The sequence below is a fragment of the Ascidiella aspersa genome, chromosome 8 (genome assembly GCF_963924565.1).
Source record: "Ascidiella aspersa chromosome 8, kaAscAspe10.2, whole genome shotgun sequence".
Taxonomy (NCBI): domain Eukaryota; kingdom Metazoa; phylum Chordata; class Ascidiacea; order Phlebobranchia; family Ascidiidae; genus Ascidiella; species Ascidiella aspersa.
The window spans coordinates 16198838-16224652 of NC_139454.1; the positions used below are offsets into that span (position 1 = coordinate 16198838).

Consider the following 25815-nt stretch of genomic DNA (forward strand, 5'->3'; position numbering starts at 1 on the left):
TTAGACTTTGAGGTCTTGGACAATGCACTAATTTGCATTAACAAATGTGCATAAGAAGATTAAGTTTAACAATACTTGACCCAATCAAACCCAAACGCTAACCAGCGCCCTAACCCAAATAATGTGCGATAATTTAATAATTATAACGCATCAGGCCCCAATACCTCAATTTGTGACGTAATAATCTTAAATACAATGGACGAGAAACCATCCGAGTTTGGGCTTTTTTCCCCAGCATTTAAAGAATTATTAAAATAACGCACATTATTTGGGTTAGGATTCGGGTTAGCGTTAGGGTTTAGGTGGGTCAAGTGTTATTAATCCTATCTCACATTTTTTGTTATCTTTTCTGAACTTTTAATGAATATTTTTAATTTATTTTCGCCGGGAGTTTACCTAAAGGTCCAAATCAGTGCATTGCCAGGACCTCAAGGTCTAAAAGTCTAGACTTTTCTGCCATTGGATGCCCTGATTGTCGTAGACCTTTTTGCTTAGAAATGCACTGATTTCTGACGGATCGGGTGGAAATTTCATATAAAAAATATTGTTTCCATTACCCTATTATCAAGTTGTAAATCCATCGATTTTTCAATCCCGCTGTAAAAAGATGAAAAATAAAAGTTTACTTACAACACACACAAAGCTCTTATCCATTAACAAACCAATAATTAAATCTATTCCAATGGACCGCACTTCCTTTTAATGTATTAGGTGTCCTTCATGCAGGCTTTAAATAGGAACAATTACTTAAAAATTTAAATTCTTGTTCAACCAATAGCACCAATCAAACATTTTCTTTATTTTCATTACACTTTACATTAGTTTCTCATATTTTTGTGTGCATGATTAACCAAAGTATTGAGGACGACAAATCATGATCCTGACACGACACGCTAATATCGACTATATTTCGGCCATTTTTAGGCAAATTATATTTATTTTGATCTAAAATGTTTAGTTTGACTAGTATTAATTATTGCCACTCATCCAAATGTTTTTAATTTGTCGTTAATAAATTGCTATTTTTTGCTCTTCCGCCATAAGCGTCTATTGTCATTTGGGAAACAAGATGGCGTCAATGTCGCTATAACTAAGAGCGAGTTAGCTGCGCAACTTGTGATTTCTATAGAGACTTTGCTCTGGTTCAGCTAATTACCCACCTGCTATGCTGAAATTTCCCACATGTGGGTAATTACCCATAGGTTAAGAACCGCTGATCTAGATGAAAGAAAGTTAAGCGAACGAAAATATGCGCCAATACTGAACACGGAGGAGCAAATATGTTGGACGTTGACGCATATATCATTTCCCTGAATATTAAATGGGTGTCAAAACTTTTTGACGACGATTATAATGCCCCGTGGAAAGGCTTGAAAAGGGCGAGAATTTGCATGCTGACAATTTGAATGCTGGCTGCGAGGAGATTCATCTACCGCATCGAGGCAATGTTCCAAACTAATCCCTTTACGCACTACTAGAAAGGCAATATAAGACTGTAGGAAGTATGTGATCATGTTAACAAAAACGTCCGACTCAAGACAGAAACTTTTTATTTAAAGCCACTTATCAATGCGAAAGTTATTGACCACAATGATCTACTAAACGATACACTATATGACCTACAAAGGACCACACCACGGCAGGCTCCCCAGCCTGTGCTAAATTACTCAACACTTTAAGGCAGCTATTGAAATACAACTCACCAAAAGCCTTATACAATTGGATATAAAACATACACTACTGATCGTTCACACAAAGAACAACACAAGTGGGAACGGGATTTCAATCTTGTACCCAACACAACTCCTTGGGACAGGTTATACAAAAATATTTGTAAATCCACAATTGAAACTAAACTGCGATCCTTTCAAAGTAAACTTAATCTTTGTGCGATTGTATTCTCATTTAATATAAGTGAAACCATCCGGCGTGTTTTTTTTGCAATTTAAATGTTCACACAATTTCTCATGTGTTTTTCGTTTGAACATGTTGCAAGTTTTGGGAAGAAGCCACTGCCTGTATTTTATCCAAACTTGTGATGTTCAAGAACACGGTAAAAATAGTAAAAATTCAGAATACAATGTTGCGCTAGGAAATAAGAATCTCGCAGCATTTCGCGTTAAACAGGCCAGTCTGTAAACGTATATCTGTCGCTTCTTATTAGGCGCTATCTATCTTTTATCTCTCGTGCGTGTCTTCTTCCGAAAAATATTTTTCTTCCGAAAAACATCACTTTTGCAAGATGAAATCGATAGGGATATGGGAACGCTAAGTCGTAAATAGTATAGCAACTGCAAAGCAATTAGCCTTAAAACAACAGTCCGAGGCATTTGTATCGCTGTGAAAATGAATGAGATTTACATCGAATCTCAAGATAGAATAGATGTATCTTAAAACAGCTACGTACTGTATTGGTAAAACATTAAATTTAAAATACATTTGCTCGATTTGTGAACATAGTAGTCATATTTGCTTTGCCCTTGTGTAATTAGAATGCAATTTTTTTTTAATACGTGCAAAAAAAATTTAAAAAAAGATAAAACAAGAACTGCTATAGGATCTAAAATAAATGATATTCATGGCAAAAATAAGATTTTTCACTCTTGAAAATACATTTTTGACAAGGCAGGTACAGGGTCGGTTCTAGGAAATTTGTTTTTGGGCGGGGTATGACAATTTTTTAGAGATGACGCACCTTTGTTACGTACCTGCCAAATGCCCCTTAAATCTGTCTATAGGGTATAATTTAAAGATGTTTTACCTGTGCATGCTTATTTTGTATCAGCCTGTGTTTGTGTGGCCATCGAATGGTAATCAATCTTAAGAGTGAAAATACCATAATGTGAAGAGCAGTGGCAATTGATGTTCCAATATCCCGTGCCAAAAAAACATAAACAAAATAGCTTTTTATTCGTTTGTACTAAAAATGGTTTTGTTTATTGAATAAGTGACTTACAACTGTATTATGGCACATCGTGAAAGAAATGCTTGTTCGTCCAAGCATTTACCTGAACTGAGAACTGTGGAGATGTTATACAAAAACATAGCCACATCCCATTTTTATATTAGCCATAAGTGACCATGTCGGTTAACTATACACAAGCAGTCGCGATAGTTTAATCTTGTTCCATACGCTATTTACGAAACGTTGCAACTTACTATAACATTTTGCCATTCTATCTTAATTCGATACCAATGCCACATATACAGGTAGTCTACCTTGCAGAGAAAGTTCGAAGCCTGCCAATGGCCGAATCCCCGCGTTTTTCGGTACAAAATTAAAGGACTCAGGCATGCTGAGACGAAATCCGACACGCTCAGACTCAACACAAAGTATAGTTGAATATTGACCTAGTAACAAAACAAATCTTAAAAGTTAACTTTTTTCTTCATTTATTTGTTGTTTTCGATCTTTAATTTCATTTTTTAAAAACATACTGCATTGTATTATCTCAAAGTTTTATTGAGTGGTTTATTTTTTAAAACAGGGTTTTCCGTTGTTTAGTCTTGATTCTTTTGTTTCGTGTTAACTTATTCGGTTTTTATCTTAATCGGCAAATAAACAACGAAAATCGTTCAAATTACACTTATGTTTTGCCCCAAAGACCCTATGGAAACATTTTACTGGCTCGAGGAACCCCGGTGCAATAATTCCACTGGCTCGAGGAACCCCAGAGTAATATCCTATCCTTAAATGACTCTAAATTGTTTTAAATTACAAAAATTTAAGTTATAAAAGCATGATATTTTCTTCTTTTAAATAACTCTATTTACTTGCTTGCCAAATGTTAACAGCAAGATACTTGACACTGCAAGCAACATGGTTACCAAAAGAGCTGCTATATCAGTTAACGTACATTTGACAAAATTTGTGTTTTTTGATTTAGCGCAGCGTGTGTCAAACGTAGACAGTAGACGGAGATGTTTAAAATCGCCCCTCATTTGTAACATCATAACAAATGCTGTTGATTTCTAGTAAAACATTCGTGTTTTCTCAGGTTGCATTCCACGGGCCAAATTAGAAAGCATATTCACTTAGAAACACAAACAGGCGAAGAGGCTTATCGCTAAAAACATTTTTTACTTGTCATTATGAATACATTCCCCGGCGAAGTAGGTGCCAGTTCTGCTGCATTCTAGCACTTGTTTTAACATTGCCTATAATTGTCTCTAAAATGGGGGCGCAATGTAAATTCTGATTACATCTTATTTAAATTGGGGAAAATTTCGCTTATTTCAAAGATTGGAAACCACTGGATTAAGGTAACGTGTCTGCGAGCAATTTGAAAGTTCCGATACACTTTTTGAAATTTCAGTGCTGGTTATACATCTGATTGCCTAATTTTGTCACTGGGTACGGCTTAACTGGCCAAGTTAGTTTATGGTTGATCTTTTTAGTCCAATGATTAAGGCTTTAAACAATTCATTGACTGATTATTATACTTCTGTAAAAGTAATAAAAAATGTAATCTTAAAAATAGCGTGTCCCAAAAGAAGAGAAAGAACTATTTTAATTTTAGATTTACATATTTTAATGAGAATGTTCTTTAAGTTCCTCAGTGTGCCTCGTGCGTGGAAACATTTTTAAACAGTACCATGAAACCGGCTCCTATAAAAAGGCACCTAGCAAATTCTCATCCAATTATGATGAGCAAAAACTGGCGTTTTTTAGTCAAAACTGTCCAGTCTGAAATGAAAAAAATAGACCAAACTGGAGTGTTTTTGCCAAAAGCAAGGAAACCCGTCGCATTGATTATACCTGATGTAATTTGTTACTTTCCTTTTTCTAATAGATGAGAACTATTTTATATAATGGGGGGTAAATCTGATATTCATTTTTGCTAAAGGGGTAAAATATACAAAAAAGGTTAAGAACCCCTGGTTTAAAAAGTTAAGGACAGGTGTTTTAGCGTCTGCTCCTTGCGAGTCAGATATAACAAGGAACGTGTTATTTGTTCTTTTATTGCTGTTTAGGTAAATTTCATAAATACATATTTTACTTTCTATAAATATATATTGCACTAGACGAAATACCCGGCGTTGCCCAGGTTAAATAGAATATTTGCCATCATAATGTACGAAGTCTACCAGAATTTTATCTGGTGAAACAAAATGAAACAATCCATAATACTGTGGCTCTTTATTACTATTGCACATTACGTTGTAACATGTTAAACTAATAGCCTCATGTTATAGCCCATAATTATGGAAGCTAAGTTCGGTAATAAGCATACAGCCCGAAAGTAATGTTACGGATAGCGTAAGATCTTCGTAAGTGGCATAAATAATGCAAACATATTTTTTTTAATGTCATAACAAATTTGCTTATGCCTAAACGTTTTTACTGCGTGTTACTAAATAAAAACATCAAATCATGTCATATCGTGGGTCTAATTCTTTGACTTATTTGTGTGGCTCTAAAGATCTAATTCTTTGTCTCCGCAATTTCTACTTTTTTCATTTGGTTGAAACAATCTAAGGATAAAAAATTAACGTATAACCTAAAAAGCAGTTTTGTGTCCGAAATAGGTCACTAAAGGAAAGTCGCAAACGCGCTGTGACCATTTAATTACTAATTCACGTGCTACCAGCATTGTGTTAGCTTGCTGAAGCCGCATGATATAGCCGATGGTTTAAAAAAACATGGAGTATTTAACATCAAACCAAATTGCAACGTTATGTGCTTTTTAAAATGGAGCTGCTAAACACACAACCTTGGCTAAAGACGTATTGCATAATTTACGTAACGAAAACCCGTGACATATGTCGATCAAAAATTACTAACAAACGTAAAAAATTCGTAGCAGCAATTGTTCAAATTCCGCGAAATTCAAGCAAATAAGTCATCACGGTAATTACCATTCTGCATCCAACGAAAAAAAATCCCGTTTGAAAAGTAAATTTGCTTAGTGTTTAAACCGCTGCAACAAACGCGATATTTTGCTAACTCAGTCCAAATGTTGCGTAGTTTAAACTCGGTTAGGGTTGTTATAAGTTTTCTGTGTAAGTGTCTTGCCTCATAAAACGCAATAATTTGCGAAACTTATACTATCTTTTACGTGGTTAAACAAACTGCAAAAAGCTATCAAACATAAAAGTATAAACTTTGCCACATGAAACTTTATTTTAACAATGCACTTTACGCAGGTTATTGCCTTATAAATGTGTGAAAACGCTTTACCCTTTTCGTCAAGAGGTTTTGCGAGAAGTCGCACGCCCCGCCCATTTTCGAGTTAACATGCAACCACTGTTGTGAGATGTTTTTTCAATGGTACGACTAAATAATCGACTATAGCACACAACACTTGGCTAAGCATGTCATACATCTTTAACCCTTGACATTTTTCAATTGACAATAACTCTCAAACGTAAAACTTCAGGTTGTAGCAGCAATTTGTTTAGACTTGCTTGATAGCGTGATATTTAAGCAAATACGTAATCCCGGTGCTAAACTGCGTCAAACGTAAGAAATCCTCATTGAAAAAACAAATGCTTTCTGTTAAACTGCTGCAATGAACGCAATATTTCGCGACATCTGCCAAGAAAGTATTGCGTGGTTTTAAACCCATTGTAAGAAGTCATTAGACTTTGGCCTCAATTAACATCACAACATTGCTGGGAAGGCTTGTTGTACGATATACGCGTAGGTTTCCTGATGTTTTTTAAAGTATGTTTAGTATCCGACCCGTGTGGTAGCAGTATTTGACGTCCAACGAAAGAAAACCTCGTTTGAAAAGTAAATCTTCTTCAATGTTCAAAATTCGACAACAAATGCAATGCTTTGCTAACTCTGTCTAAATCTTGCGTGGTTGAATATACTGTTAAAAGTTTTAAACTTGAGTCTTTACTGGGAACGTTGCACACGTTCGGTTACAATAAATTTCATAACATTTTATGTTTGCCGACTGCCGAAAACTTTTCATTTTATTATGTTAAGATATATATAGTTTTAATAACTGGTAATTTTTGTAATTTTGTGTATTACAAACATATTAATCAGGCTGTAAAACTAAAACAACCTTTAGAAAATGATTATTTTTAATCGAGTTTTAAAGTGTTTATTTATATTTGCATAAGACTTTGGCTCAATCTTAGCTTTTAAGATAACTTATATGGTTAGGCAGAAATATTATTTGTGAAATTATTTGAGCTCTGGAAATTTTTTAATACTGGTGCTCTCAGTTTCAACACCTTATATATTTCAACACCTTTTCAACACCTTATATAAACTCTCGCTAGTATAGACTCTATAGACCTTAGTCTTTTGTCAGTCCACCTGATTTAACCAGCTGTGCCAAACTACACAAGTGTCTTAAAATTTGCCTCTTAGATTAAATTTGTTCATTTAATTATGACCTTTATTGTAGTGCATTGTAACTCATTTTTCTGCCACGTTTTTTGATCTAGTCGCAAGTGGGGATGTTCAAAGTAAAATATTGTATCCTTTTATTACGTTTTTTCGCAAAGTTTTACGCATAATCGTACGTTTGCGAGTGGCAAGATTGGATGAATGATATGTTAAATAATTAGAAATTAGGTGCATTTATTCAACTTTTCTCTTCTTACATTTTGAGTTAAATGCTGTGGTATGTTGAAGGGTATAGATTAAACTTCACGTTACGGCCTCTAAATCCTATTTTAGGACGCAAATAAAACCCGCAGATGCAAAAACATAAAAAGTGATCCACTGGTCCCACATCTCCCCTACACTGAGTCTATGAATGTTTGTGTTATTTTGCAGTAAATAATTTCAAATTTCATGTATGTATTTTTACTACTTTTTGTAGCTTCGTTTGCAAAATTAGGCCCTTCCCTGGTAATTAGCCTTGGGCCTACAGTACCCTTAATCCGGCCCTGGTGGTAAGGGATACCTACATGGAAAATTGCACTTGTAGGGAAAAGTAGGGGATTTTGGAAATGTAATCGGGTTATTTACCCCGGAAGTAACGGAAATTGGAATTTATGATGTGAAACTGACAACGGTACTGACATTTGTAAGATTTTATTCCATACAGTAAAATAGTGTGAGGGAATTTAGGCCACCACATGGCTTTTTGGATTAATTGGTGGGATCCAGCTTAACTAGAACAACTTTTAATGCCTTTGCATGCTTTTTGGTATAAAATTTACCCTCCCATAAAAATGTCATAGTTTGGCGGATATTTGTCAGGGAACACATATTTGTCAGGGAACACATGACCTAAAAAGCAATAATACCTAAAGCAGCAAAATCTATAAAACCATAGTATTAAGACCAACGACATAATACAGCTAAATACGCAGTAATATCCAGAACAGCATAAGATCGAAATCGTCTGAACAAGACCTATAAATCTGTCGGAATAAGGCCTAAATTCATCGGAATTAATCCTAAATTCATCAAGATAAGGCCTAAATTCATCGGAATAAGGCCTAAATTCATCGGAATTAATCCTAAATTCATCAAGATAAGGCCTAAATTCATCGGAATAAGGCCTAAATTCATCGGAATAAGTCCAAAATTCATCGGAATAAGTCCTAAATTCATCGGATAAAGGCTTCAATGGCCAAAATAACGCCCGAACCTGTGGGTAGAGGGTATGGGACGATCGGGAGCCATCGGTGTGGCATCGGCTGTTTTGGTGACTACGTTTGCACGCCCTAGTCTGTCCGGCGCCGTCAGGGCACCGCTGTTTTGGCACCAGATTTTTGGTCCTGTTTGGGGTTATTGGTGGGTAATGGCTGTGGTTCGAAAATGGGTTAGTGTTGAAATTATTAGGGGAGTTAGTGATGTGCTCAGGGTCGGGGTTTGAGGTTAGTTAAAGTGTTGTTTAGGCCTGATTCTGACCTTTTAGGTCTTATTCCGACGGATTTAGGACTTATTCCGATTTAGACGGTGATACCTATTAGGTATTAGTCCTGTTTTGGCCTTATTCCGAATTGTGTTTTATTCTGAAGTTGGTGTTGTTCTTATCTCGGTCTTATGGCAGGAGTCCTTACAAATACACTGAACTACGCAAAATAACTGCAAACCGCTCTAACAAACAAAACAGCAAACGTAACAATGACAATACGTATACAATTATTACGTTTAGGTAACCTTCCCGGCACCCGTACAAAACAAACTGGGAGAATAAATATAATACCGTACTTGACCCATCGGAACCCTTACCCGTATAATGTGATTATTAAATCAACGCACAACAATATTGTATACGCTAGATTACCTTTGCCTTTCCTTAGTTCATTAAAAAAATGCTTTTCCCGTCAGCTGTTTGCCGGTAAACCCTTTTCACCGAGGTTCGTGAGGGTTAGGGTTGTCGAAATAACCTACTGGCATCCATTAGTGGATCACTAGATATCCCGTTTAGCTTGATAGTATCCTTATTTTCGCGGAAAAAAGACCAATCTTGGAAAAAATTAGATACAAGTGTTTCTCAACGAATTTGTATCAGTTCGGGACTACATATCAACCCAAAAAAATTCCAGCTCATCCGGCCTGGGGAAAGTCCCCATTTTGGATTTTCAAAATGGCCGCCATAAAATATAGGTTTTTGCTCATATCTAAGCTTCTACATTATTTATAAAAGAGATTATGTTGTTAAAGTAAATGGTTTGAGGGTTAAGGAACCAAATAGAGCATTTTAAACCTTAGTTAGACGTGAAGACTATAGACGGGGTGTGGTGGTGCGGGATTTCCCCATCAGGTGGAACTACATATTTATTTATTTATTTATTTATTTAGATTTCAGATCGTTGGTGTTTGTAATATTTGTATTTAAAACTAGCTATTTAGGCCAAATTTGTTTTCAATTTACTATCAGTAGAAGTATGTGTGCACGTGTTGTTTCGCTTGACCTTTATTATGCTTTAAGTATGGCTGCGAAACATGGCCTACTTTCAGTTTGGTATATTCCAATCAAACAACTTATAGATATGAAAACGGAGATTTCATTTAAAACAATAGATCTTATATGGCTAAATGTAAGATTACCTAATGCACTTTAGACCAGCATAAGGCATCCTAACTGGTCTGGATTTATGCACAAGTATCGTACTGGATCGGTGAAGAAGTCGACGATCGAGTTTCTGCCGTTCATTCTTAATGATCCAAATGACTCCAAATGATGTCAACAGTTTATGCTACACTCAGAAAATGTATATCTAGCTGTTCAAATAATATTCCCGCAATAACAAACTTCGATCAGCCATTGTGGATTAAAGCAATACAGATAGTTAAAGAATGGCAACTGACTCGGAGGATTTCATCTCCTAAAAAGCGTTTTGAATTGACTTATAATGGCGGGTTCAGATTTGTAATATGTACTTGGCCTTTTATATGGCCCGCATACCGTCACTCATACTTTAAAGGGAGCTGCATATTCAAAATCGCTACGACTCCATTTTTAGCGGATGCAGCTGTTTATCGTAAAATGATGACACAAGATGAAAATGTTTTGTCTAAGTATATCGATACAGTAAATAGAACAATTGAGAAAGCAAGTATCAAGAACCAGGGCTGCGGAGTCGGTTAAAATAAACCCGAGTCCGACTTTGGCCAAAAAAATAAACCCGAGTCCGACTCCCGAGTCCCCAGTCCGACTAGCAACAGGGGACTCAAACTTTTTCGCGCGAATCGATAATGTTTTTGCAATATTGCTGCTGTTGTTGTGTGTTATCACATCTTTTGAAACACGATAACGCGAAGTTTAATTTTTGCGCTTACTTTTTTTATTTGCGCTGACATCGCAGCCTTACAATCGTGGAGTGAATGCCTTCACGACACGTTTGTCAAAATCATCTCGTGCACGAGCAATTTATTGTGTGTCCAATGCTAAAATCCTCCTGAATTTACAGTTTAGCGCTAATTAAACCCAATTTTTTTCGCGTTTTCGCGACCGACGACAAACGTCACTATTTTCAAGTTGTCTCAGTGATATTTAATTAAAAATGCCGAATGGCTTTTCGTAGAGAGGAGGGACGCAAGGCATGGGAAAATTACCAAGGGGGACACGGCTGAAAAAAAGTAGGAACCACTTTGTCTGGCATCAGGTGGTTTTCAGCAGACGCTTTCTTTAAATTAAGACAACAATAAAGCAAAATATAAGCTATAAATTATAATGCTAAAAAGGAAAACTCTGTTTACTGATGAGCTACGCCAGAAGTATCCGTGTTTCAGAAAAGGACGTGTTAATTTCGAAGCTGAATGCAATACTTAGATGGCACGTTTTTCTTAAACGTAACAATTCTACTTTCGTTTTACTTGCAGGCAAGAAAATGTCCTCTTTTAAGGTGCTGAAAATATGGCAGCCCTACTCTACAGCTTGTATTTTACGCATTTACGCAACTAAATTAAGGTGGATTTTTTTGCAATCCACTCATATTGATGTCATAGTTGATCCACCCGCATTACATGGTTTAAAAATATTTCACCATTTGCTATTACACTTTTACAACTTACATTTTGCCGCCTTAGCAATTTTAAAGTTTGACACTGCGCATGCGCACCTCGTCGGGACTCGGGTAGTTTTACGTGGTCTTACCCGAGTCCCGAGACCCGAGTCCGACTCCGGCAAAACAAACCGACTCCGTCGAGTCCCGAGTCCCGAGTCCGACTCCGACTCTGCAGCCCTGTCAAGAACATCAAAGCTCTGGGCTTTATATCATGAAACGTTATCACTTGTTAGGCAATACCTAGCCGCAGGTAGTCAAGCCGAACCGGAACTTTAAGGACCGGTTTTAGGCCAATTTCTCCCAATCGTAACCGAACCTGAACCGTTCTTTGTTAGACTTTAAGAAGGTCAAACGGAACTGAATCGAATGTTTTAAAAGAACCGAAACCGAAACCGAAACCGAACCTGTCAAAAAAGAGGATTACTTCGTCAATTTTCGTAAAAAAATGAATAGTTATTAAAGTACAACTTTGCTTTTTTACTTTCAAATATTTCAATAATGATGTAATTGTTTTTTCATGCGTCACGAAACCTAGATTAAAAACGAATTACAATTTTATAATTCTTCACTTTTATTGACTCAGATTTTTAGGTTAAACACAACTCACATATTCATCCGAACGGAAACTTTATACACCAGATTTGTAAATTAGTTTAGTCGAATCGGAGTTGAACCGGAACCTATGAATTACTCCGAACCGAAACAGGAGTTGAACAGGATTTCGAAAAAATCCTTTGACCCGAACTAAACCTAAACCGGAAAAGTCAAACAATTCGACTCCCTGCTCTAAACCAATGCTTTCTTTTGGTAAATTTTACATGCTATGTCGTACAACCGCAAATGTGTTTAGTAGATGTAAATTAAATCCGCCATGCGAGTTGTACATGAAGGAAGTCACAATATAATTGTAAGTCGTCGTTTTTGTCAAAAAGCTTTCAAATAATGGTGATTTGCTACTTTGAATAACATTTCTCCATATTTTCCCTGGGTCCAGCGTTTTAGTGAAAAAACTCCTATTTAAGAAGCATTCTAGGACCATCCAACGCTTCATTGGTTAAGTCAACATCTCTTAATTGCGCCTTAACGAAACGATATGCAGGTAAATTTCTACAATGCGATAAAGTATTGTTTTCCGAAACATCAATCAGAAACGAAGACCCGAATTGATAGTGAAACTAAATTCCTACTCAAGCTTGTAGCTCCCATATCAACTCTCCTAATTTGTCCAACATACTGATCGACATACTAGTACATAAATAAGACGAATAAATATAAGTAATTGTATTCTCATCGTTTGCGACAAACTATTTAGTATTAAATTATTTTGTGCGAAACACAATTCAAACTATGAAATGTAGCTTGTTACTGAATTTCAAAGATAAAACGATCGAGATTGACATCATCTTAATTAAGGCGTTTCGATACAAACTTGACATAATAATTGAAGATCACATTAAATGAAAGGTAAAGTTTGTATCGAAACGTCTTAATCAATGATGTCGATCTACTCGACGTTTTGACTTTCAAATTCATTATAAAGCTGCGTTACAGATCTATGCATATAGCGTACCTATAAGAGGTGTACTATTTGCAAATTGTGCGAAAGTTTCCACTAATAATAACAATGTTCCACTAAATGCCGTTTGAATACGATAAATATGTACGTTTCAAATGAAGTTGTTTTTTCAATGATAATACGCCTTATCCTTCGTGTTTTCGAAACACATTATGACACATTATGTTACATGTTTTATAACGTTTTATTTTACACTTTTTACGAAGCTTCCAATGTTTTTATTTTGCCTTGTGGAATCACTCTGTAAAAACGAATAGGCCTCCACGCTTATGGTTTAGCAGTCGTTAGTTTGCCTTGCCCAGCGGAAAAACATTTACTCTTAAACCTAACTAAATCGAGCTGCGTTATGTGATAAACAAGATTAACTGAAGTTGAATTAAACATAACAGAATCAGAAAAAATCCTGAAATCTTGTCCATATTACTCTTAAGATAATCAATTATTAATTTGCTTCGGTGAATAATTTATCGGTAAATAATCAGACAGATTCACACGCTATAGTACATTCCAATGTGTTCTCTATGTTCTTATGTTAGTTACTACTCTCAGTAGGCCTAGACCTACATCATCAGGGTTTACAGATTTTTGTGTAGAGGTACAATTCCCTTGTGTAGTGTATACTAAATTTATAATTTGTCTTTAGAACAGTGCGTTGTGAGATTCGTTTAACTGCTTAGAAAAAACGACAAAAATATACTGAACTGTTAAAATTTTAAATTGAAGTGCTGTCGAAAGTAAAGAAATCTCCGAATGTATAAACCACAGCGACGTGTTAGACACGTGTTTTTAAACGTTTTTTTTTCTACTTCTGTGTATTGCTGTCAATCCAAATTTGCAGATACTTATTATTAGCGACTTTACAATGTGGCAGAATTGATACTAAGTGTTTATTTACAACCAGGGGGGATCTAGTATTTATTTTTTGGGGGAAACATAATTGTGTTTAAATATTACGTCACAAGCTACGACAAAAACGACATAGTTAAATAATATAAAAAAACGTGTACAACTGCAACGTCAATTGCAATAACTAGTTTATTTGGCAAATATGGATGTCGTAAAGAGTTTAATTCAAAACTCGGCTGTTGGACACATGGATAAGCGAAAAGTGGTACACGGCGCCAGTTGAAAAGATTCGCATGAATTGAGCAAATATTTGTAAAAAAATCTGCGCGAACATTACTCCAATACATAGTCTAAAGCTCTGTGTGCCCATACATTTTTAGGTAAATTAGCAAATAAGATTTATGAGGAAGAAAATCATTGATTGCAATTACATGTGTACTGACAATAGCTAAAATAAGAATAAATGTGTCTAAAAAAACGATAGAACGCCTTGTTTTAAATTCCGTATTCAGATAATATTAAAAAAAATTCGCAACGAACTTTTTAATGGTAAAAAAAAAATATTTCCGCTGAAACTTAAAAAAAAATGTAATTTAATTTCTTGCAAAACATTTTTTTTTTTTTAATAAAACTAGAGATTCGTTTCATTGTGTGTTTCACTAAACATTATTAAGGTTTTTATACCGCAGTTTAAATGTGTTTTTTATATAAAGTTTACTAAAACCGATTACCGTCCTTATATGTCACAAAAGGTTCGTCGAACGTTTTTTTCTGGCAAACACATATTACAATATAAATGCAAATACTTAATATTTCATTATTAAGGTAAACCACTTTAAGTTATGTAACAGGCGCATTTCTGGTTCCATTAACGCATCGCTCTAAGTGAGTTAATTGGTGGTGGCTAATGAATTCTTAAAAGGCTTTTACATCACGCAAAACACGTTGTAAATATAACTTATTACAATATGTCAATTCGTTCTCTTGAGCACAGCTTTGATTACGAAGAATTTTTGTAATGCGATGGATTAAAGAATCATAAAGCGGCAATTTTAGTAAAGACTAACTATTCTCAGTAAATAATGATGACATTTTACTGTTAGATAAATACAATTACTTTGCAAGACTTGTTGATTTTAACAGGACGTCATGGATGTTAGGAATTAAACGAGTATTGCAAAATAAGCTTAGACCAACTTTAAAAAACGAGTGTTGAACTAGGAGACCCCATATTTAGATACCTTTAGCTGATATATTACACGCTTTAAAAACTAAATTATTATTGGAAAATTATGTTTTAATAATGCAAAAGTAGGTTACATACTTTATATATTTGTCGGATGCTTTGTTCTGGCAAATTAGCTAAAACTGTTTAAAAGCTTTGGCAAGTTAACATAATAAATCTATTTTGTCTCTTAAACGTTAAACACTTTTTCCGTGACTTCAAAAGTAAGGTATAGGTTACACATAGTTTTATTTTTATTTTTTAACCTTAAGGCAACTGTTGTGATAATGGAAATAACCGAAACCACCTCTGACTGGCAAGACTTGTCAACGTTGGACAGTTCCATTAAACCTGCTACAAATGAAACTCTCGTTGACAACTCTTCTGTAACCACTGCTGAGTAGGATAAGTTGTAATTGTGTAGCCTATGTGTTCATTTTGATATCCTATAAACGCAATTTACCTAATTGTTTGAGTTACATACGTCGCTAACACCCTGCAACGAATTATTCAAGAATGCATTTAAATTGCAAAATTCGCGCACGAGTATTGCTGGTGTCATTACTTTCTCATTATAAAGTTATTTTTTTTGGTGTTTGTCGAACTTTTTTACCAAACCGTTAAATAATTCTTATTTTAATCTTGTTATTAAGGCGACAACCAGTTTATTTAGCGACCAAAACGAAAAGGCCAAACGAGCGGTAACAGCGCGCATAAAAAACGAGAGAAGAGAAAATTAGAAAAAGGTTCACTTCGTATACACGTATATAGGAAAATAAAGGGCCGCTACATGACCCCGTCCCAAAAGTGAACCTATCAAAAAGGATCAGGGGGCTGAATCACACAACCAGCGCGCGTTTGTACGAATGTTTGCTCCAATTCGTTGGGCAAAGCTGGTGTATCTCGATCGGTTTCTATAATTTACAGGACTAATTAGGAATTAAATTCATGCGGTTCACCTTGAAAATTGTTTCATAATAAATTTAACATTCAAAAGCAGCTAACGATTTCCAAAATAAAGCGCCAAACTACGTTTCTGCGACAATTTTGAGTCAGTCGTCCATTTTCTTTTTTTGACGCCTTCTCTCGCATGCGCGTCTCGTTATAGCGTGGTGTTGGCGAGGATCGTTCGTAATACCAAATGCGTTCGCGAGATTCTCGCTCGCTCATCCCTCGCTAAAACGAGCTCGTTAACTTAGTGAGCGAGGAACTGTTCATAATGCCGCCCCTGGTGTATGCTGCGCGTAGGAGGTGTTTCCTCGGCGGGGTGCTTGAAGTACCTCGATCGGTTGTGTCTCGTCGATGTATGCTGGCTTCAAGCGATCAATGGAAATCGTTTGGTTTCGCCCTTCTATATCCACCGTGAACGTCTTGTCACTGCGCTGAATTACTCGAAATGGCCCGTTGTACGGCGGCGTAAGCGGCGGGCGATGCTTGTCAACTCGTACGAAAACGTAATTACTCGTGCGAAGTGATGTAGGAACGTCTGTCTTTGCTCTACCGTGACGCGACATCGGCGCCAGGCGTCCAAAGAAATCTCGCAAAGCTGGCAAACGCTCCTGTGGGCTGTCAGGCCTAGATGAGAAAAAATCACCTGGAATGGACAAGGTTGAACCATAAACTAGTTCCGCGGAAGATGTTAGTAAATCTTCATTAGAACTAGTGCGAATTCCTAGCATTACCCACGGTAACTCGTCCATCCAGTTAGGACCCTGTAAACGAGCCATCAGCGACGTTTTGAGATGCCGGTGAAAACGCTCCACGAGGCCATTCGCTTGTGGATGGAAACTTGTTGTCCGATGCACCTTAATGCCCAGCAAGTCGTTGAACGATGTCCACATGGCTGAGGTGAATTGAGCGCCTCTGTCGGACAAAATATCCTGCGGAACTCCAAAACGCGAAATCCAATTAGAAACAAAGCGCGCTCACACGTGATTGTCGTTGCTTCTGGCATTGGTATCGCCTCTGGCCAACGTGTAAAACGGTCAACCATTGTAAGAAGATACACGTTACCTTGTGACGGCGGAAGTGGCCCGACGATGTCAATGTTGACGTGGGTGAAACGACCGCTACACGTCGGATAGTTTGACAAGGGTGCGCGTTGTCTCTGGATCTTCGAACGTTGACAATGAACACATTCTTTACCCATGAACCAACTTGCTTCAGAAGCCCGTGCCATACGAACTTCGAAGACATTAGCTTCCTCGTTGTTCGTATGGATGGCTGGGAAAGACCAGCATGTATCATGTCGAACACTTTACGCTGCCACGATTTTGGTACTATCGGGCGTGGCGAGCCTTGAGTCGTATCGCAGATAAGTTTAGTACCTGACCGTCCCACCTCAATGTCCTCAAACTGAAGGTTGGTCACTGCTGTACGATAAGCTTGAACCTCCGGGTAAAGCTGGGCTTTGGCGAACGCGATGTAATCCATGTCGAGTGGTAAATAAACAACGTTAAGCGCTCCACGAGATAAGGTATCAGCCACACAATTTTGCTTACCGGCTACGTGACGTACATCAGTGGTGAATTCCGAAACGGCGCTTAGGTGTCGTTGTTGACTGGCAGACCATGGTGATGAAACTTTAGTAAACGCAAAAGTCAATGGATTGTGGTCGGTATAAGCAACACAAAGACGACCTTTATGAAAATACCTGAAATGCCGCACAGAAAGATACAGTGCAAGTAATTCTCGGTCAAATGCGCTATATTTGGTTTCCGGTAGCCGAAACCTTTCACTGAAAAAAGCCAGTGGGCGCCACCCACCGTCTATAAATTGCTGTAAAACGGCGCCAGCGGCATATTCCGATGCATCCCTGGTGAGGGCAGTCGGGGCCTGAGGTAACGGGTGGTGCAGAAGAGTTGCATTGGCTAGAGCCTGTTTTGCATGTCGAAAAGCTAAATCTAGAGATTTGTTCCAAACAAGATTTTTAGGTTTTCCCGAAAATACGGAATATATCGGGGACATGATTTTTGCAGAGTTGGGAATAAACCGATGATAAAAGTTTATCATACCTGCGAACTGCTGGAGGCCCTTGATGGTCGTTGGTCGTGGAAACTTCTGTACAGCCTCAACTTTTTCGGGAAGCGGCCGTGCACAATCTTTCGTTATTTTGCGCCCCAGAAAATCAATTTCGGATCGCCGAATTGACATTTGCCAACGTCAATGACCAAACCATGGCTTGTAAGCTGTATGAAAAGTTTCCTTAAATGCATTAGGTGCTCTTCAATCGAGCTGCTGGCCACCAGGATATCGTCCAAGTAGACGAACACGAAATCCAAAGGTTGACAGACAGTGTCCATCAGTCGCTGGAAAGCTTGGGCGGCGTTTTTAAGACCAAAGGGCATTCGGGTAAACTCGAACAATCCAAAAGGCGAACAATCCAAAAGGCGTTACGACGGCCGTCTTTGGAATGTCTACCGGTGCCACAGGTACTTGATGATACCAACGCACAAGGTCGATCTTGGAGAAAACGTTGCGTTCCGCTAAACGAGCAGAAAAGTTCTGGACGTGGGGTATTGCGTATCTATCGGGCTGTGTCGCAGCGTTCAATCGTCGATAATCCCCACCATTTATAGGGGTGTCGTATAATTCATTCACTCACAATACATGGTTGGAAAATATTCCGCCGTATAATATTCCACCTTTACAATTTCCATTTGGAGGCCATGTCAGTTTTAAAATTACTGCGCATGCGCATGTCGGACTCGGGACTCGGGACTCGGGTAGCTTTACAAGGTCTTACTCGAGTCCCGAGTCCCGAGTCCGACTCCGACTCCGCAGCCCTGGTTCTAATGAGTTTGTTGTGTTGCCTTTTTAAATGATAAATTCAAAATGCGACTCACTAGCTTTTACCCACCCTTTTTTATGCTATTTTGAGTTAAACCAACAATAAAAAAGCATATATTAAAATACCAACTTACAATATCCAACCTAAAATAAACTTTTCGACGAAAACATAATAAGATACGTGATTTTAATGAAAACAATATTTTTTAGACCTTACAGACCTCCTTTCGATGAAGTCGGTGTAATTGTCAGCTCCGTGGTCCTTTTTCCACCAGCCGCATTTGGAGTCGTTGCGAATATTATCACCATGTACGTGATATACAAAACACCAAATTTGCAGTAAGTATGTTAATAGTGCGAGATGTAAATCGGATTTGCCTTTTTCAGAATTCACTTTGACGATTGGCATTGTATGAAAGGTATAAGTCTCTATATTTAAGAGAAATTACCCAACAATGAACAAACGCAATTTTTGCATGGCCGCTGAAAGTTGCGACACGCCCCATGGAGCCCGTGGAGTGTGGACACTACAATCATAATAATAACCGTTAATTAGCGTTTTCAAATTTCCAAATAACATGTCCACTTGTGCGAAGTTGGGAGAGTATGTAATATTTCTTTTATTAACAGCCACTGTTCTTTCTCCCAAGTTTTTTTTTTTTTTTTTTTTTTTTTTTTTTTTACCTAAGTCTTATTCCATCCATTCGCAAAATAATTTAAGTCATGCCAAGTCTTTTTCACAAGATAGCAAGTTAAGTCAAAACTTTTAGACATAAAGCACACGTAAAAAAACAAAAAATGTTGCATTTAATTATCAGCGTTAATAATCCAATTTTATTATACCAAATTTATTGGCTTTTCCTAAATGCACTCCAGCCCAGTATTTGCCACTCTGTCCACCTCGTAAAGACTCGAGCCCTGGTTCGGTCGTTTTTTTCAAATAGTGTTATTGTTGTGTATTGTTGTATTTAATCTTGTGTCACACATACCACACTAATAACAGATCCGTTTTCAACTGCTTGATTATGAGCCTATGTGTCTCTGATTTTATTTCGGCAAGTCTAACCCCACTTTTCGTGTACCGGCGCACTTGGGGTTTCATGGATTGGACCATTTCAGAATTTCTGTGTAAGGTGAGAACTTAAAGAACGAAACTTAACAGTGTTAAAAACAAGTAGTTAAAACGTTGTTCGTGTAATCGATAATTAATCACTAAACACTTTCTGCCCGTCAAGTAATCATTTGTTTTCGTATTCTAGTTTGACCCTTTTGGGAGGCCCCACATGTAACACACGATGGTTTAGTTGTTTCTTACAAATTTGTTGCGAATAAAACCTTTTAACTTAGTCCGAAATGTAAACATACGTGAGCGCGTATTTTCATCAAGCACAAGGCGTTTCGCAATTTTGATTGGGTAAAACGTATTGGTTTGTTGTGGGATATATTTCGGATAACTTGTAAAAAAAATTTGTTAGTTAACACTAAAAGAGCGGAGTAGAGTTATATTTGATGTATAGAAAAATGGATTTTGGCAAATGACAACTTCCAATTAATAAATATTTTAACAGGTTTATTTTGTAATGTATACTGTATTAATGGTTCAATTTTTTGAGTGGTGACATCTTACGCTTCCTCGTAATAATAAAGATTCTAACCAATTTGAAAAATCCAAATTAATTAAGTAAAATTTAAATTATAGGCCCACTCGTAGAAAACTTCTCACGCAAGCTGCTTTGTGGAACTCTTGAAAAATTTACAAGGCATTAAGTTTGATAACCCATGACCTATATTGCTTATGATTTGCGTTTATGTTTTATTGTGAAATCTTTTTGTAGCTATTTTGGTTGGGCGATAATGGAACATCTGTATCAACCTCTTTGCACATTGTTATATTTGCATTGCTTCGTCTGTTTTCTGTTTTAAAACCACATCGCTACAAATCGGTCAAGATAATTCATGCTAAGGTAGATAGTCGATTATGCTTTAATATTTCCTCTCTCATTTTTTTAGTTATATTTAGTTGAGATTGTATTATTTGTTAGATCAGTATTGCTGTAATGTGGGTCATTGCGGCTGGTTGCGGTGCTGTCCCGTTTGCCTTATTCTTCAGGGTGATGAAAATCAACAGGGAAATTCCAGGAGTGGAACGTGCCTGGCCGTCGTGTACGATTGATATTAACTGGTAAGTTGGCATATGCAGGTTAAACTAAAATTTATTTATAAGTTTCGATTTATGCTTGATTTTGTATTGAATTTATATATTCGTGATAACTATAGGGCTGTTTTTATTTTTACTCTAAAAATAAGAAATTTTGACATAAAAATGCACAAAAAAGCAAAGAACAAACGAACAAGACGCTGGTTATATAAAAAATGTCGTGTAAACAGTTAAAATACAACGTAAGAATATTTTCAGAAAATTAACAAACACGTATATAGTTAGCGAAATATAAAATATGATAATTGCAAATCACAAGCGAAAAAAGTCAGCAAATACTGTGCATTTGTCCAAATCGGAAATAAAGAACTATATAATGCAAAAACGAAGTTCGAGCTAATCCTATCATGCGATAAACTAGGCCTGCGGGGTGGTTAATTCTGCAAGCTCGCGTTTACCATATAAGGGTATCGTCTAATTAAAACTGAATGACAACTTCAAAATGTGAATATAGTTTTATAGTTTTGTTAACGATTTATGTGCATTTATATTCGATTGTGACTTGAAATAATTTTGACAAATTTTTTTTTTTTTTTTTTTTTTCTCACATGTAAATTTTTTTTTTTTTTTTTTTTTGCCAAGTAAAAAAAATAATCGCCCTAGTGATAACACTGATTGCTAACATCTTATCTGGATAGGGTATCACGTTGGACATATCACTAGCCTTATGTGGATACAAGCCAAACAATTCCTTTGAAAATACCTTACCAACAACGCCTTGTATTTTAATGTATTTCAAAACCTACAATTCGCTAACTTGTATTTGTTTTACTTTTTATAAGGGTCCACCAGTTTCGAGCGTATACATATATTGGCTACAGCATATTTTTCTACATCCCTTTTGTGATGATAACCTGCTGCTCCGCTGCAGTAGCTGCTGTCATGTTTAAGAGACGAAGAGAAAGAATCAAAGGTTTGTAAAGCTACTAACGGTAATAAACGACCTCAAACTTACGCGGAAGACATAAAGTTTGTATTTGATGGGAAATATTCAAGTACTCTCATTCGTTAACTATTATCGTCATACGATTATAAATATTTCTTCGTATTATGTAATTGATTTCCTCGAGCGCTTAAAATGGCGGTTTTAACGATGCATTTGAAATATGTTTTAAGAAATGCATCTTTAACGTTTTATTGATCATAATTCCATAGAATATTTTTCCCTTATCTAGAAAACATGACATTTAGTTAATTGACTACAAAATGAAGTAAAATTTACATAAGTAGAACCATCGTAAAGCTTGGTTACGCTACAAAGTGACGTTAATAAAAAAATCGGACAAAAACGTGCTAATAAATCCATAAAAACTTTTCATATTTACCAAACCATGGTTTACCTCGAATTTAACAAATTATGATAATTACTGCAGGTTTTTGCTAAATACATCCTGGCATGTTTATTTCTACTTCTCACACATTATACTTATTTTATAATTTATATGAGATTTCTCATAAAAGAACATGGGCGAAGCGCTTGACTGCAGATAATTAACCTAAATAAATGTTACAGGAAAAGGTCAAACTCACGGTGAACTCAATGTAACAGAAGTCCAACGACAAAGCAAAGAAAATCAAGCAGTATTGCAATTGTCTCTCATCGTAGGTTCATATATGATCGGATATATTCCTATTACAGGTATGCTGTAGTATTATTGATATAGTTAAGTAAATAAATAATTTAAATTAAATAGATACCGAATTTGAATTACATCTAAAAAAGTGACGCGATATTTGTGCGAACTCTGGTTAAAGAACAAAAAACAGAGATAATATAACATAAACTGGTACATGCTGAAGTCGTGTAACCTTATTGTGTCTGCAGTAGTTTTATTTATTTTTCGTTTTTGCATCAATAAATAATAATTGAATCGATCAACCTTCTAGTCTAAAATCTGCGATTTACGGCTTTAATAAGCATAAATTTGGGCAAATTTGTTATGTGGCCGGAAAAGATCGACAATACGGGGATTCGGTTTGTTGCGACGTTTTAATGAAAATTGCACGAGAAGAAAAAACGAAGTTTTGGTCTATCCATATAACACCTTAAAATAAGTTTATTTGCTTTACAGCTTATAATATATACGCCACTGCAGCGCCTGCTAAAAGCCACGCTGATCGTCAGTTTCATTGGGTTTTCGGAGTTGTCTCTTATATGTGTCTGCGAATAACGGAATGTCTCAACCCGATTTTCTACAATCTAGCTTCCAGGTGGGATATTTTGAAAACCTGAAATAAAAAAAGAGCTGGGTATTTATGTTCTAAGATACCACGATTCCTGATTTAAAGTATGGCTAACACACAGCTCGCGAGTCGAATGGAACCTTAAGTCGAATTCGATCACTGGTAGCTCAAGTCGCACACTAAAAAAAAAAATATTACTTATTGAAAGGGTTGGAATTCTAAAACTTTTAGGAATTTCTAAAAATGCTAAATCCGCGTGTGAACAAGCCTTGGGGACAAAATCACGTAACATTAACACTGTGTTTTCGTGATTCAAATGAAGATAATGCGTGTTTGTTTAAAAGTTGCTTTAGATGTCGCTCGGTAAGCATAAATCGATATCCACGTTTAGTCGCGAAAAAAGCTTTGTTTTCTATTCCCGCTGGGCGCCTGTCTTTGGGCGAATGATTTTTCCTTGCTGCATTTTTGTGGGCGCACACACTGACTCGAAAATCTATGAAGATAATGTGCTGTTTCAGGACGAGTAAATTAAGAAGACATTAGCATTGCCTTTGTTTCAAATTTTATTCAGTTTGTCCCGAATTACTGATAGGCCCCGTGTAAATTGAAAATACAGATATTAGTAATTCTTCCTATGGTGCACACAAATCACATAGCCTAGGGAAGTGTTTCTTAACCTTTTTTACTGTGTGGCGCACCTTAGAGACATTTGAAAGCGTCGCGGCGCAGCTTGCGAGCGAAGCGAGCGCGAAATTTTTGATATGTAGGCCTTCCGGTATTTCTTTGAAATTGCTTGCAATTTTTTGTTATGTAGGCTTTATAGTTGCATATCTTTAAGGGGACTTTACTAGCCTTGAAACCAAAATAAGAACAACAGCAACTTCGGATGAAAGACAGTTAGAAAAAAGGCGAAAATCGGACTACCTAATAGTCGTAATAATTACAAAATCGAAATCAGACCTAAATTACCAAAATAATGCCTACTCTTATCTAACCCCAAGCCCCACCAAGAACTATCACCAACTCCCCTAATATTTTCAACCCTAACCCAATTGCTAACACGACAAACTACCCGCTCATAAGCCCAAACAAGGGCAATAAATGCAGGGCCAAAACAGCTTCCGCCAAATGTCGCAAACAGCCAATGCCAGACAGGTGTCCCCCAATCATCCTAGACCCTTTCCCTACAGTCTACGACCTAATGTTGTCCATTTAAGTCTTTTTCCGATTAATTTTGGACTTATTTCGACATGTTTAGGATCTTAAGTAGATCATTTTAAATCTTATTCTGTCGTGGTTATTACTACGAAGTTGGCGTTATTATGTCAGTGATCTTAATACTATTAAGGTATTATAGATTATCTGATTTAGATGATGTTGTTTCGAAGGTATTATTGTGTTTTCTACTTGAAAGTACTGTGGAATCAATAAGCTAAGCCTAATAGGAAAGTAAAATATCACAATATTTTTCCATTTGCTCGCGGCGCACCTGGTAACCTTTCATGGCGCACCGGTTGAGAAGCGCTGGCCTAGGGTGAAAACTGCAACTATGACCCGAATAACATTTACCCATGTCCAAAGTTTTACGGAGGTCATTTAAATCCTAAAAGATTGGAAATAATGTAAAAGTGTTTATAAAAAATACGAGAAGTTATAATAATACTTTTCTACATTTCTTGCTGTAAAATTCACACTTATTTATTTAGTAAAATGAGGAGAGCCACTACAAACGTTCTGAGGAGATTATTCTGCTGGAAGCAACCTGAAGCAATGTATCAGGAAACTCCAAAGGTCACTGCAGTAACGCAGTTCAACGGCAAATAAACAAATCATCTAATTCAACCTTGTGTTAAAATAACAAGTTTTTATCCATAAAACAAGGCGTCCACTTAGAAATATCGCTTAGGAATGCAAAAATACCAGCACCGGCGGCGAAGTGTTGGTTTTGTTTTTACAAAATATAAATATTTGTTCTCAAATAGGATTACAATAAATATAAATACTTCGTCGGCTTTTTCTAATAATAGGTCAGGGCATTTATGACATATGGTACGCTTACCCCAAAAAAATTGCAACAAAGGGTTTTTGAACGGATTTGATTAGTAGATTTGATTAGTAGATTTGATTAGTATTAGGTTTTTATACCCTGTGAAGTCGATGAGACCATTCTCAGACCCAAAACAATTAAAAATTAACAATAAGTATTGGTGATTAGAAAAAAGTGTATCGTTTTCAGTAGGTTGTCCGGGGAAGCTTTCATGTCCGTCATGATTTGAACCATCTGAATATTCATTACTTTCCATCCCCAGTCTAGAGCATCCATGCGATCGTCAGTACTCATCCAGACCAGCATAATCTGGTAGTAAATTTTTGGACAGTAGAGGATGATGTAGGTGGCAAACGTTCGGGGATAATTTCTGTTGTAAAGAAGATAAACGGTCATCTCGGTGTCTGCAGAAAAGTGAACAACCAGGTGGATGTTCATCCCGCGTCTTTGATAGGTATGTCTTTGATAGACAGATCAGCATATCCATCAAAGACCAC

General features: G+C 36.6%; 2 protein-coding genes across 2 annotated transcripts; one reads left to right on the forward strand and one right to left on the reverse strand.

Annotated features, from left to right (window-relative positions):
- Nucleotides 1-16294: 16294 nt before the first annotated feature.
- LOC146136330 (uncharacterized) lies at nucleotides 16295-17513 on the reverse strand. The gene is made up of 3 exons (XM_083396203.1): nucleotides 17094-17513; nucleotides 16767-16960; nucleotides 16295-16655 (listed from the first exon to the last, which is right to left on the reverse strand). The coding sequence occupies exons 1-3, from the start codon at nucleotides 17511-17513 to the stop codon at nucleotides 16295-16297; spliced, it is 975 nt and encodes a 324-aa protein (XP_083252329.1).
- Nucleotides 17514-18256: 743 nt separating this feature from the next.
- LOC146136331 (growth hormone secretagogue receptor type 1-like) lies at nucleotides 18257-25095 on the forward strand. Its single transcript, XM_083396204.1, has 9 exons — nucleotides 18257-18270; nucleotides 19080-19208; nucleotides 19873-20002; nucleotides 20705-20833; nucleotides 20912-21051; nucleotides 21870-22000; nucleotides 22601-22726; nucleotides 23160-23298; nucleotides 24978-25095. The coding sequence occupies exons 1-9, from the start codon at nucleotides 18257-18259 to the stop codon at nucleotides 25093-25095; spliced, it is 1056 nt and encodes a 351-aa protein (XP_083252330.1).
- Nucleotides 25096-25815: the final 720 nt, after the last annotated feature.